Source organism: Bufo gargarizans, chromosome 5 (genome assembly GCF_014858855.1).
Source record: "Bufo gargarizans isolate SCDJY-AF-19 chromosome 5, ASM1485885v1, whole genome shotgun sequence".
NCBI classification, from domain to species: Eukaryota; Metazoa; Chordata; class Amphibia; order Anura; family Bufonidae; genus Bufo; species Bufo gargarizans.
In genome coordinates, this window is record NC_058084.1 from 237,855,071 (window position 1) to 237,868,104 (window position 13,034).

The window sequence follows — 13,034 nt, forward strand, 5'->3', positions numbered from 1 at the left end:
TGCATGGCCATTTTTTTTTCCTGATGTGCACAAGCACGACCACCGCTGATGGATTGCAGGGTGGTCGTAACCATGGAAGCGAGCAGTGTATAATGTGATGGAAAAATGTATCAAGCCAACAAAGGAACGAATATGGATAGTAATTTTTCATTAGTAAGAGCCTTGTATTAACTTTTTCTACTTGATAAACGCTATTTTGCTGAAGTGAGATAACCCCTTTATGGGTACCATCACAAGAGATGTAAATGCTGAGGATTTTCCATAACAGATGTGTGCATAAAAACTAGCATTTTCAGTTTAGCAGATAGTGAAATCTGCAGCAAACTTGCAGCATTTCTGTATGTTAGGTATTAAGCTACATTCACACGACCGTTGTGTGTTTTGCAGTCTGCAAATCGCAGATCCGCAAAACAAGGATGGTGTCCATGCGCGTTCCACAATTTGCATAACGGCACAGACACCCTTTAATATAACTGCCTATTCTTGTCCGTAAAGCGCGGACAAGAATAGGACATATATTTTATCAATATCTGTTATATATTTATTTATTTTTTGCAGGGGGTCAGTGTGCTGTTGGCATCTTTTGCTGCCCCGTTGAAGTGAATGGGTCTGCATCTGAGCCGCCAAAACTGCGGTTCGGCTGCGGACCAAAACGGCCTTGTGCCTGAGGCCTTACTGCAACAAAATCGTCACCATTTGGTAGCATAGCCACCCCGCCACATGTGGCCATACCCTTAGACCTCTTTCACACGGGTGCCCCGGATTTGCTTTTGATGCGTCACGTGTGCATTGTGGGAAAACCCTGGTGCATTGAGGAAATTGCCGATCTGTACATGTTAATGGTACGATAAGTCCGACCCTCCTCGAACAATTACGTCAAGAATCGAAGGACTTCTGAAACAGGGGCTGATAAGGGATTCAGGTCCCGTCCCATGCACCAGCTAGCCCATGCCTTCCAGGCGGACCGATATGATCGTCTAGTGCCGGGGGCCCAGGCATTGGCCAATAAGCGTCTAGTTGAGATCGGAAGTCCCTGGAGATCCCCGGGGAACCCGAAATCCTCCACACCAGGAGGGGCAAGGAGCCCTCCATCAGAAGGGGGTGAGACTGACCGTGGGGACCCAACACCAGATTCGGAATCGCTGGCAACTCCAGGAGCTGGGGAAACCATGCCTGAGACCTCCAGAACGGGGTTAATAGAACCAACTCAGCTGATTGGCGCCTGACTTGAATTAGCACCCTGGGGATCAGGGCAAACGGAGGGAAGGCGTAGAGAAGCGAGCTGGACCTATCCTGGAGAAACACATCCACTGCTTCCGCCGCCGGATCCGGTCGCCAACTTTAAAACCACGTTAGTTGGGCGTTGAGCCGGGATCCAAACAGGTTGACTGACAACGGGCCCCAAAGAACAGATGGCAGAGAAGACCTCTACCTTGAGCTTCCAATCGCTGCTGTCCGACCAGTGGCGGGAGCTCCAATCTGCCTCGATATTGTGGAGGCCTGGAAGATAGTCTGGCCGGACAAGCAGGTTTTTGGAAAAACAATAGTTCCAAAAGTCCTTCGCTAAACGAGCCAGCAACGCGGAGCGGGTGCCGCCCATGTGGTTGACATACCTCACAGCGGACACACTGTCCATGCGAAGGCGTATGCACGCATTCACAGTATCGTTCGTAAAACTCCTGATAGCGAATGATCCGGCCAGTAATTAGAGGGCATTGATATGGAGGTTGGACTCCTCCGGCGACCATAGGCCCCCAGTTGATAACCCGTCGCAGTGGGCTCCCCACCCGAGGAGACTGGCATCGGAGTCCACCGTGAAATCCGGTCGAGAGCCAGAAATGCCTCTGCCGTTCCAGGCCGACAGGTAGTGGATCCACCAAGACAGTTCGTCTCGCGTCTCTGCATCCAAGGAGACTACGTCTGCATAGGAGGATCCCCTGCGAAGATGGGCAATCTTCAGGCGTTGGAGAGCCCGATAGTGGAGGGGTGCCGGGAAGACCGCCTGAATGGATGAGGAAAGGAGGCCAATTATGCGGGCCAGGTGGCGTAGCGAAAGTTGGCGACGGCGTAAAGTGCGTCGCAACTCTTTGCGAATCGCACGCACTTTTGCCAGGGGAAGGCTGAGTGATTCCGTCTCCGAATCCACAAGGAAACACAGGAATTCCATGCGCCTGGACGGGGACAGGCAGGACTTCTCCCGGTTGAGAAGGAAACCTAGTCGCAAGAGGCGGTCTGTTGTCCACTGAAGATGGGAAAGTAACATCTCTCGGCTCTGGGACATGAGAAGGATGTCTTCTAGATGGATAAGACGGACACCCCTGCCCCGAAGCCAGGACACTACTGGGCACATGAGCTTGGTGAAACACCAAGGGGTCGAAGAGAGGCCAAAGGGTAGACAGGTAAAACGCCAGATCTTCTTGTTCCAGAGAAACCTGAGAAGGTCTCTGGAAGGATCCGCCACAGGGACTGTAAGATATGTGTCTTGGAGGTCTAACTTCACCATCCAATTTCCCAGGAGAAGCAGGTCCCGCAGGAGACGAATGCCCTCCATTTTGAAGTGCCGGTAGCGCACTAGAACGTTCAGAGCGCAGAGGTTGATGACCGGACGCACCTGACCTTTTTTTTCCTCTACCAGAAAAATGTTGCTTAATAACCCCAGAGAAGTGGAGGGAGCCCGCTCTATGGCCCCTTTGCGGCACAGGGCGGTAAGCTCCTCCTGGACCAAAGCACGGTCTGCCGAGGACAGAACTATTGGGTGGGGGTGCGGCATGCGGTCTGGGGAATCTATCAGATCTATCTGAAAACCCCTGACCCTGGAAAGGACCCAACTGTCCGAGGTGATGATCTGCCAGGCAGGGAAAAAATGCCGGAGTCTGCCCCTACAGGTGGATTGAAAGAAACATGTGGAAGCGGTAATCTTGCCATACGGGCGTCTAGATCCGGCAGTGCCTCTGAGACCTCGAACGCCATGGTCTCCCACGGGAAGGGAAGAACGGATTCTGCTGGCGTGACTCCTGGAAGCCAGACTGGGAAAAGGAGCCTCGGCTTCCGGTACGGGCCTGGTTGGATGACCTTGACACTGCCGGCCCTGAAAAACTCTTCTCATGAAAGACTCTGCCTTGTCCAGGGCCGTGAAGGCCCCTACGTAGCGACCTAGGTCTTTAATAAGAGTCTCCAAACAAGAGGCCCTGGGCATCCTTGCCCAGCTCAGTGAGGGCGAGATTTGCCAGTTTGGGCTCTATTTTAAACAGGATGGCTTTACGCCTTTCAATTGACAGAGAAGTGTTGACACTTCCGGCCGTACAAATTGCCTGGCAAGCTTTCAACGAGGAATCCAGTCCCTTGCGGGGGTTCCAACCTAGCTTGGCTAAGAATTGCGTCATCTTAGGGGGGTCCACCGTAGGGGTATCGCAAACCTTATTGGGGACAATAGGCCTAGGACGTTCAGCTTTAAGTTTATTGCCTTTTTCCAGGTTAGATCCCTAGATTCTCCCATTTTGTGGCGGTATCATGTCTGATCCGACCACTCTTCTCCCCCCTCCTGGGGAATGCTTTTCTCCCCAAGCCCTTGCTGTCCCTCAGGCTGGGACAAGTTGTACCCCATCCATTCCCAGCTTTTGTGTTGCCTTTTTTTGAGCCAACTTTTTTTATTTTTTTGGGCGATTTGTCTTAGGTAGGGGATAATTTTTGCCTAAGATGACTGGTACCATTTTGGGCTCTATACGTATTTTTCATCGCTTGGTATTACACTTTTTGTGAGGTAAGGTGACCAGAAGTCAGTTTTTACTGCGTTCCGATGGGGTGGATCATGTGATATTTTTATAGAGCCGGCCGATACGGACACGGCGATTCCTAATGTTTTTTTCCCCCATTTTTTTTTTTTTTTTTTTTTTTTTTTTTTTTCTCCCCCTTATGTACATTCTTTTCCTCCCACTCTGGGACTTCAACTTTTGGGAGTCTGATCCCCTTTACAATGCTTTACAATTCGGGATGAGCGAATCAACTTCGGACGAAACATCCAAAGTCAATTCACCTAAAACTGTTAGAATACTGTACGGAGCAAGCACTCCATACAGTATTAGAATATATTGGCTCAGATGAGCCGAAGTTATTACTTTGTGAGGTCTTGCGAGACTTCGGGTATTAACTTCAGAAATTAATTTCTACTGTTAACCTTTTACCAAACTCTGTTTCGGTTCTAATTGGTACCTTGAAACCAAACCAGAGTTCGATAAAAGTTTTTTAACAGTAGAAATGAATTTTTGAAATTATTACCCGAAGTCTCTCAAGAGTTTGCGAAGTAATAATTTCGGCTCATCTTAGCCAATATATTCTAATACTGTAAGGAGCGCTCACACTGTACGGTATTCTAATGTACTTTTATGCGAATTGACTTCAGACATTTCATCCGAAGTCTATTCGCTCATCCCTAATTGCAGTACATCTGTATTGCAATGCATTGGCTGTAACTGTATTACTCGGGGCTGGATCTTGTAGGCTTACAGGGAAGGCAGCCACAATGCCTATGGAAGGCATCGGGATGCCATCTCTGCCATCAAGTCCCCGTCACAGTAGGATACCAGCACTGTGCAGTTACGGAGCTGGTATCCTACTGGTTAAAGGGTTTTTTATAGGGTGAAATTTTGTTTTGCACAGGGCCAGAATTGGTTAATAAAAAAAATATATACACCGTTGCCGATTCCCCGCCACTGCCTTTTTGATGCTGCTCTCTATTTCCTGGTCCTAGCTTAACACATAGGAAATGTCTGAAAATATACACCCAGCAATTTTAGCCAATAATTGCCTGCCCAGGCATTTGTGAGCATTCTTTTGAGATGGCACTCCCAGCAAATAAGCTAAATGTCTTCCCAAAGCATGATCTGAACCGAGCCAAAAAACCAAACCAGGTGCCCCTTTCATTTTAGTGAATAGAGGTAGTCACAGTGCAAACGATATCTACTGACTTGTAACATGTAAATGTTTGGAGTAAACCAATTCCTGTACATTCTGTCCTGCCAACACTTACCACTTCACGAGTTGTGGTAACTGCTGATTGTTCATTTGTATTTGACATAACATTTTGTTTTTTTAACAGGTAGTTTGCAATAGTTTATCTTCGGTGAGACCAAGAAGCCAGTGTTTTGATATATTGCAGAATGCAGTAACTAAATATTTGGTAAGCTCTTTATATCTAATTTATGTATGATATTTTTTTATATTATGATTGACTCTTAATTGGTTCATCCACACTTCACATTCATGGCATGGGATTACTTCACTTTTATGGACACCTTTAGACAATTTTTTATAATTGCTTTTTACTAATTTTGGGCTAAAAATCATTCTTTCCATTGGTCTTAATTATAAATGTTCTGATCTTCTCACATCATAAACACTTAGGACTCAGAACAGAGAGTCTGCAAACAGACTGATTTTTAACCCTTGTATCTCCAAAACTGCTGAAAATGTTTAATAAATACCCATTTACAAAAAAAAAAAAGGCCTAAAATGCAATAATAAAAAAATGTCCATAGCTTTTAGGAATCTTATAATGTACATGCTGCAGGTAATATTTTATTTTGTATGTTAATGTAAAAACTGTGAAATAAAAATAAGTCTTAGATCAATGCTTTGTGTGTAATGTTTACTGACACTGCAGTTACAAATGGCTATAGCCAGGTAATTTTTAATCCTTTGCCATGAGATTTACTAAGCTAAATAGTATTATACATGGCATTGTAAGCATAACTGAACTTTCATCAGTATCTGATCGGTGGGGGTCTGACAACCTGGCCCCCGCCGATCAGTTGTTTGAGAAGGCCATTGGCAATAGCACTGTGGTCTCTCTGCTCACCAAGCACAGCACTGTCTATTTAATGCTGCTTGGGGACACGCTACTATTGTGACCATTCACTGGCTGCAGCAGTACACCTGACATCCATCTATACCAGAAGTTTACAACCGGGAATTGAATACAGTGAAGATGGTGGCAGATCCATGGACCGGAATCCAGCATCGGCCCAGCTGGCTGTGTGTGGGGGGAGTATTTAAAAAAAACTGAAGTTGGAGAACTTCTTTCATTTCTGTATTTGTGGGTTGAAGGGGCTCGGAGGGCAATTTGTGATTTACTGATTTGCTAGCTTATTTTAAAATATTTTGGAACGTATAAGTAGTTTTACATTTTCAGTATAGTTCTTTGTATTTCTAATGTCAATGATTGATGTGTATATTTGTCTTAATTGTTTTATTTTTTTATAGGGTAGCTTGTCGGTAGTTCCTGACAGTGCCATTGGATCTGTTTTGCATGCTGTAAATAGTCTTCTTGACCAAAGTTGCAACCCAAATGAGAGTTTTCACGTTTTCTTGGCTTCCTGCTGTTACAGTGTTTTCAATTTTTTGCTGACAATTGAGAAGGATGTTGAACATGTAAAGAAAAGGTAAGGACAAAATGTTTTCATCTGAACGTTAAAGGGATTTTGTCAGCTAGTTGTAGCCTATAGAGATGAGGACATGCACTGCTAGATCACCACTAGCACGTCCACTATATACATTTTCCATAGCTCTGAGTGCTTTTATTCAATAAAAAATGTGTATATATGCAAATGAGGTTAGTAAGGAGCCCAAGGAGCTGTTACCAATGTTTCAGGAGCCCACCACCGCCCACATCCTCCGAATCTCCTCCTTGCTTTTTTGAGTAAAAGCAAGGAGGAGCATCCTCCGAATCTCGTTTTTGTTTTTTGAGTAAAAGCACTCAGAGCTTATGGAAAATGTATATTGTGGACATGCAAGTGGCGATCTAGCAGCACATGTCCTCAGCTTTATAGGCTCAGACTAGCTGACAGAATCCCTTTAAAGTGTGCCTGTTTCAGTTTATTTGTAATATTGTGTAGCAACAGGGATGTTGGGGAAAGAGGTTTCTTTATTTTAGAAAACAGGATGTAAATAGTCTTAAGCTTCTTTCAGACTAGCGTTAGGATTATCTGGGAGGCTGTTCCAGCAGGGAAACAGCCTACCGTATCTCTGCTAATGTTTGCACACATTCGCTATAATGGGGACAGGCCGGAGATTCAGCCGGACAAAAAACACAGCATGCTTTGCCCACATCTCTGGCCTGTCCCCATTATAGTGAATAGGACGGACTTCTGGCAGCACACATGTGCAAACGGTAGCACGGATCCTGCAGGCTGTTCCCCTGCCGGAACTGCCCATTAGACAATCCTAATGCCAGTGTCAAAGAAGCCTTAGTAAACCTGTAACAGTGTTGCTAAGGAGAGTTTGCCTTCAGTCTACAGTTTTACTGAGCGCTGAAGTCACCCAACTTACAAAGCCTTCCAGCCTACCGCTTGTCACTACCCAGCCCTTGACTACACTTTACATGTGCCCTAACCATCACCCTGCCTATCTGACATTTTACACACTGGCATCTTCAAACTCTCCTTAGTAATGGTTAGAGCTTTGCTAAGAATACTCCTTAAAGGGGTTATCCAATCCTATAAAAAAAAAAACTCATATGCTGAGCCTCCCACGCTGAATATACTTACCCGGGTCCCCGCTTCCTGCGCCGCTCCTGGTCCCCACACTGCCACTGCTCCTTCTCCCTGTGCACGAATAAAAAAATCAGTGTCGAGGCAGGGGAGGCGATGTTTAGCCAATGGAAGGCAGTGACGGGGGCCAGCCTCCCTAGCATCAACCACAATGCCTCCTCAGAAAGCCAAACCCTACCCCCAACACCGAATGTTTTCATCCGTACACGGGGAGAAGCAGCAGTGGTGGTGCGGGGACCCGGGTAAATATATTCAGTGCGGGGAACCCGGCATATGGTAGGGGCTTTTTTTTAGGATTGGATAACCCCTTTAAATCGAAGCTACAGTTAAACATATGTGCTGTGAACTCCAGCACTCTGTCCTGGTGGAGGAACAGACTATATTACGGCTTTTGGATCCCATTGCATTGAATTGCACGTATACAGTGAACTCCGGCAGTCTGTTCCTCTGCCGGAACAGACTGTCAGAGTTCACAGCGCATATGTAAATGTGGCCTAGCATAATTTATTTTCATTTTGGATTGAAATCCTTTTTAAATCTTTGCAATAACTGAAAACCTTTCACTGTAGCGGATATGTTACCAACTAGATTAAACGGATTTATCCCAAGAAAAGTATACTATGCAGTCAACTGGAAGTTTCAATTGCAATAAAAATAGTGTTAGTTTTTTGTAATACACTTCACATTTTCTCTGGCACACAGATTGGCGTAAAAAATGCAAAAAACTGTAAAAATTGCACTAGGGAGCAGTGTTTTTTACATTTGTATTAGAACTGCAGCTATCGACTATTTTTGTAATTGAGTAATCTATCGAATATTCTAATAACAAAAAACAAATTAAAATAATGTCCCCCAGTGCCGCCATCTCCCCCTCCCAGCCATGTCCCCAGCGCCAGTACTTGCCTTTCTTTTAGAGGCGCCGCTCCACAACTCTTCCATCTTCTTCTCCACGCTGTGCACTGTCGTCCTGACGTCACACAGTGTCAGGTCATAGTGCACGCTTACGTGCACTATGACCTGATGATGTGTCAGGAAAAAGTATAGTGCGGTGCGAGCCGGCAGGTAAGTAATAGCAAGCGCTTCACTCCCACTTAGTGGTCTCATGACACAAACGAATCCTTGATGCAAACAATTTGCATTGAGGATTTTTTGTGTCGAATTACTCAATTCAATCAAGTAATCGTTTCAGCCCTAATTTGTATAGTTAACATGATGGCATATTTGTGGGATAACCACCTTGTGTTTTTTTGTTTGTTTTTTTTTTTTTTTTTTTTTTTGCTAAAGTATTTTATTAGAATTTTGTCAAGCCAACACAAAAAATATCCAATATAGGAAAGATAGCATTAAATATCATCATTAGAAGAGCAAACACATCTACAGACATTGTTCAATAGATGTTACGTAAGGTATCTGTAAGCTAACCATATTGCTGACATTGCACAATGGGCATTCGGTGGCCTAGTCTTTAAAAATCAACATTCCCCCAAAGTTCCTCTCAAGCCCTGTGTTGCATACCATATTAGCTGCTGAATATCTGTCTTGAACCATTTTCTTTTTTTTAGAATGGTTTCCATTTCTCAGAGAATCCCCCGAGTGTTTCTTTATGGCGTTGTACTGTATATTAATCTTCTCCATTTTCTGTAGTTCTTTCAACAAATAAATTGTAAGAAAGAATGGCTTCAACCAATACTGTAAAATATTTCTCAGAGCAACTATACGTATTACATGCATCTGGGAACTACTATACGTTTAAAGAGGTCCTTTTGGGTTTTTGTCATTTTGAAACCTTGATTAGCACTGCATGCAATTGACACTATGAAGGCTCAAAACACTAGCATGAACAAGACATGTAAAAGATGACGTTTACATAATCTTCATATTATCATTCCTCAACATGTAACCATAGCTCTGGGTAGTTTAAAAAGATAGGGTCCTTCTTTTCTACTAGCACATTATTTTAAAGTGTTTTCGGGTTCATTTTCCTATACCCTGCAGCGAATTCCATGTTAATACGGGGGGATTCTCATCTCTGTGGATCCCATCACTGGCACATGTGTTAACTTTATTAAAGGGATTATCCTCAGGATCAGCTATATGAGGAGACGGTGCGCATGTGCCATCTTCCTTCTCTCTTCCTGTTCACCTCTGCTTTGCCATAAACAGCAGCAGTGAATAGTTGAGAGAAGGGAGACGGCAGGTGTACACTGTGCACATAGTCTCCTCATACAGCTGATCGTGGGGATGCCAGTTGTCTGTCCCCTGTTGATCTGATATTGATGAGCTATCCTGAGGAGCCCGGGAAACACCTAAATTGTAGAAATTATCTAAAGCAGAGAATCCCTTTAAAAACTATGATCACATTTTATGACCAATTTGTGCAGAAATCCATATCATTCCAAAGAGTTCATACTTTTTCTTGCAACTGTATATATAACACACACATACAGTTGCAAGAAAAAGTATGTGAACCCTTTGGAATGATATGGATTTCTGCACAAATTGGTCATAAAATGTGATCTGATCTTCATCTAAGGCTGCTTTCACACTAGCGTTCGCTGGTCCGCTCGTGAGCTCCGTTTGAAGGAGCTCACGAGCGGACCCGAACGCAGCCGTCCAGCCCTGATGCAGTCTGAATGGAGGCGGATCCGCTCAGACTGCATCAGTCTGGCGGCGTTCAGCCTCCGCTCCGCTCGCCTCCGCACGGACAGGCGGACAGCTGAACGCTGCTTGCAGCGTTCGGGTGTCCGCCTGGCCGTGCGGATCCGTCCAGACTTTCAATGTAAGTCAATGGGGACGGATCCGTTTGAAGATGCCACAATGTGGCTCAATCTTCAAGCGGATCCGTCCCCCATTGACTTTACATTGAAAGTCTGGACGGATCCGTACTAGGCTATTTTCACACTTAGCTGTTCTATGCTAAAAATAATGCAGACGGATCCGTTCTGAACGGAGCCTCAGTCTGCATTATTATGAGCGGATCCGTTCAGAACGGATCCGCCCGAACGCTAGTGTGAAAGTAGCCTAAGTCACAACAATAGACAATCACAGTCTGCTTTAACTAATAACACACAAATAATTAAATGTTAGGCTACTTTCACACTAGCGTTCGGGCGGATCCGTTCTGAACGGATCCGCTCATAATAATGCAGACGGAGGCTCCGTTCAGAACGGATCCGTCTGCATTATATTAGCAAAAAAAAGCTAAGTGTGAAAATAGCCTGGGACGGATCCGTCCAGACTTTCAATGTAAAGTCAATGGGGGACGGATCCGCTTGAAGATTGAGCCACATTGTGGCATCTTCAAACGGATCCGTCCCCATTGACTTACATTGAAAGTCTGGACGGATCCGCACGCCTCCGAACGGCCAGGCGGACACCCGAACGCTGCAAGCAGCATTCAGCTGTCCGCCTGTCCGTGCGGAGGCGAGCGGAGCGGAGGCTGAACGCCGCCAGACTGATGCAGTCTGAGCGGATCCGCCTCCATTCAGACTGCATCAGGGCTGGACGGCTGCGTTCGGGTCCGCTCGTGAGCTCCTTCAAACGGAGCTCACGAACGGAAACCCGAACGCTAGTGTGAAAGTAGCCTTACCATGTTTTTATTGAACACACCATGTAAACATTCACAGTGCAGGTGGAAAAAGTATGTGAACCCTTGGCTTTAATAACTGATTGAACCTCATTTGGCAGCAATAATGTTAACCAAATGTTTCCTGTAGTTGCAGGTCAGACGTGCACAACGGTCAGGAGTAATTCTTGACCAATCCTCTTTACAGAACTGTTTCAGTTCAGCAATATTCTTGGGATGTCTGGTGTGAATCGCTTTCTTGAGGTTATGCAACAGCATCCCAATCGGGTTGAGGTCAGGACTCTGACTGGGCCACTCCATAAGGCATATTTTCTTCTGTTTAAGCCATTCTGTTGTTGATTTACTTCTATGCTTTGGGTCGTTGTCCTGTTGCAACACCCATCTTCTGTTCAGCTTCAGCTGGTGGACAGATGGCCTTAAGTTCTCCTGCAAAATGTCTTGATAAACTTAGGAATTCATTTTTCCTTCGATGATGGCAATCCGTCCAGGCCCTGACGCAGCAAAGCAGCCCCAAACTATGATGCCCCCACCACCATACTTCACAGTTGGGATGAGGTTTTGATGTTGGTGTGCTGTGCCTCCTCTTCTCTATACAGAGTGTTGTGTGTTTCTTCCAAACAACTCAACTTTGGTTTCATCTGTCCACAGAATTTTTTGCCAGTACTGCTGTGGAACATCCAGGTGCTCTTGTGCAAACTGTAAACGTGCAGCAATTTTTTTTTTGAGTACAGCAGTGGTTTCCTCTGTGGTATCCTCCCGTGAAATCCATTCTTGTTTAGTGTTTTACGTATCGTAGATTTGCTAACAGGGATGTTAGCATATGCCAGAGACTTTTGTAAGTCTTTAGCTGACACTCTAGGATTCCTCTCCACGTCATTGAGCAATCTGCGCTGTGCTCTTGCAGTCCTCTTTCATAGGACGGCCACTCCTAGGGAGAGTAGCACCAGAGCTTAACTTTCTCCATTTATAGACAATTTGTCTTACCGTGGACTGATGGACAGCAAGGCTTTTGGAGATACTTTTATAGCCCTTTCCAGCGTTATGCAAGTCAACAATTCTTAATCGTAGGTCTTCTCAGAGTTTTTTTTTGTGCGAGGCATCATTAACATCAGGCAATGCTTCTTGTGAAAAGCAAACCCAGAACTGGTGTGTGTTTATTTTTTTTTATAGGGCAGCTGTAACCAACACCTCCAATCTCATTTCATTGATTGGACTCCAGTTGGCTGACACCTCACTCCAATTAGCTCTTGGAGATGTCATTAGTCTAGGGGTTCACATACTTTTTCCACCTGCACTGTGAATGTTTACATGGTGTGTGCAATAAAAACATGGCAACATTTAATTCTTTTGTGTGTTAATAGTTTAAGCAGACTGTGATTGTCTATTGTTGCGACTTAGATGAAGATCAGATCACATTTTATGACCAATTTGTGCAGAAATCCATATCATTCCAAAGGGTTCACATACTTTTTCTTGCAACTGTATATCTATTAAATTTCCTTTTGAATTAGTCAAGATAAGTCTGTTAAATAATCCTTACAGTGAAATACATATTTTCCTTCGCAGGGATTCTCTATGGGGAGAATGCATTTCCTTACTGTCTTTGCTGCCAAACGTCCTGAAGCTGATGCTGCAGAATCTTCAGGTTAGCCGGGCATGCCAGGAAGAGCTGCCAGTGATTGCCCAGCTGCTTCGTCTGCTGCTGCAAAACACACATTTGAGAAGTCACATGATGACCAATGCGTTTCTAGTACAGCAGACCCTTCAAGATGTTATGGTATGATATTTTAATAATTAAGGAGTGTATTGTATTGAAGTTCCATGCTAATGAGAAATAATATCTCTGATAATATCAATTTTTTTTAAAGAAACACTCCAGTCTGCATCTGTAAAGAATAAATCAA

At 44.7% G+C, this 13,034-nt stretch overlaps 1 protein-coding gene across 1 annotated transcript in view; it reads left to right on the forward strand.

Annotated features, from left to right (window-relative positions):
* The window catches only part of TEX10 (testis expressed 10), a 184,509-nt gene that overhangs the window by 155,760 nt on the left and 15,715 nt on the right, over positions 1–13,034 (forward strand). The window contains exons 11-13 of the mRNA XM_044295097.1: positions 5,096–5,176; positions 6,259–6,437; positions 12,697–12,907. Coding sequence (XP_044151032.1) covers positions 5,096–5,176; positions 6,259–6,437; positions 12,697–12,907 — 471 coding nt within the window. The remainder of the gene's footprint in view (positions 1–5,095; positions 5,177–6,258; positions 6,438–12,696; positions 12,908–13,034) is intronic.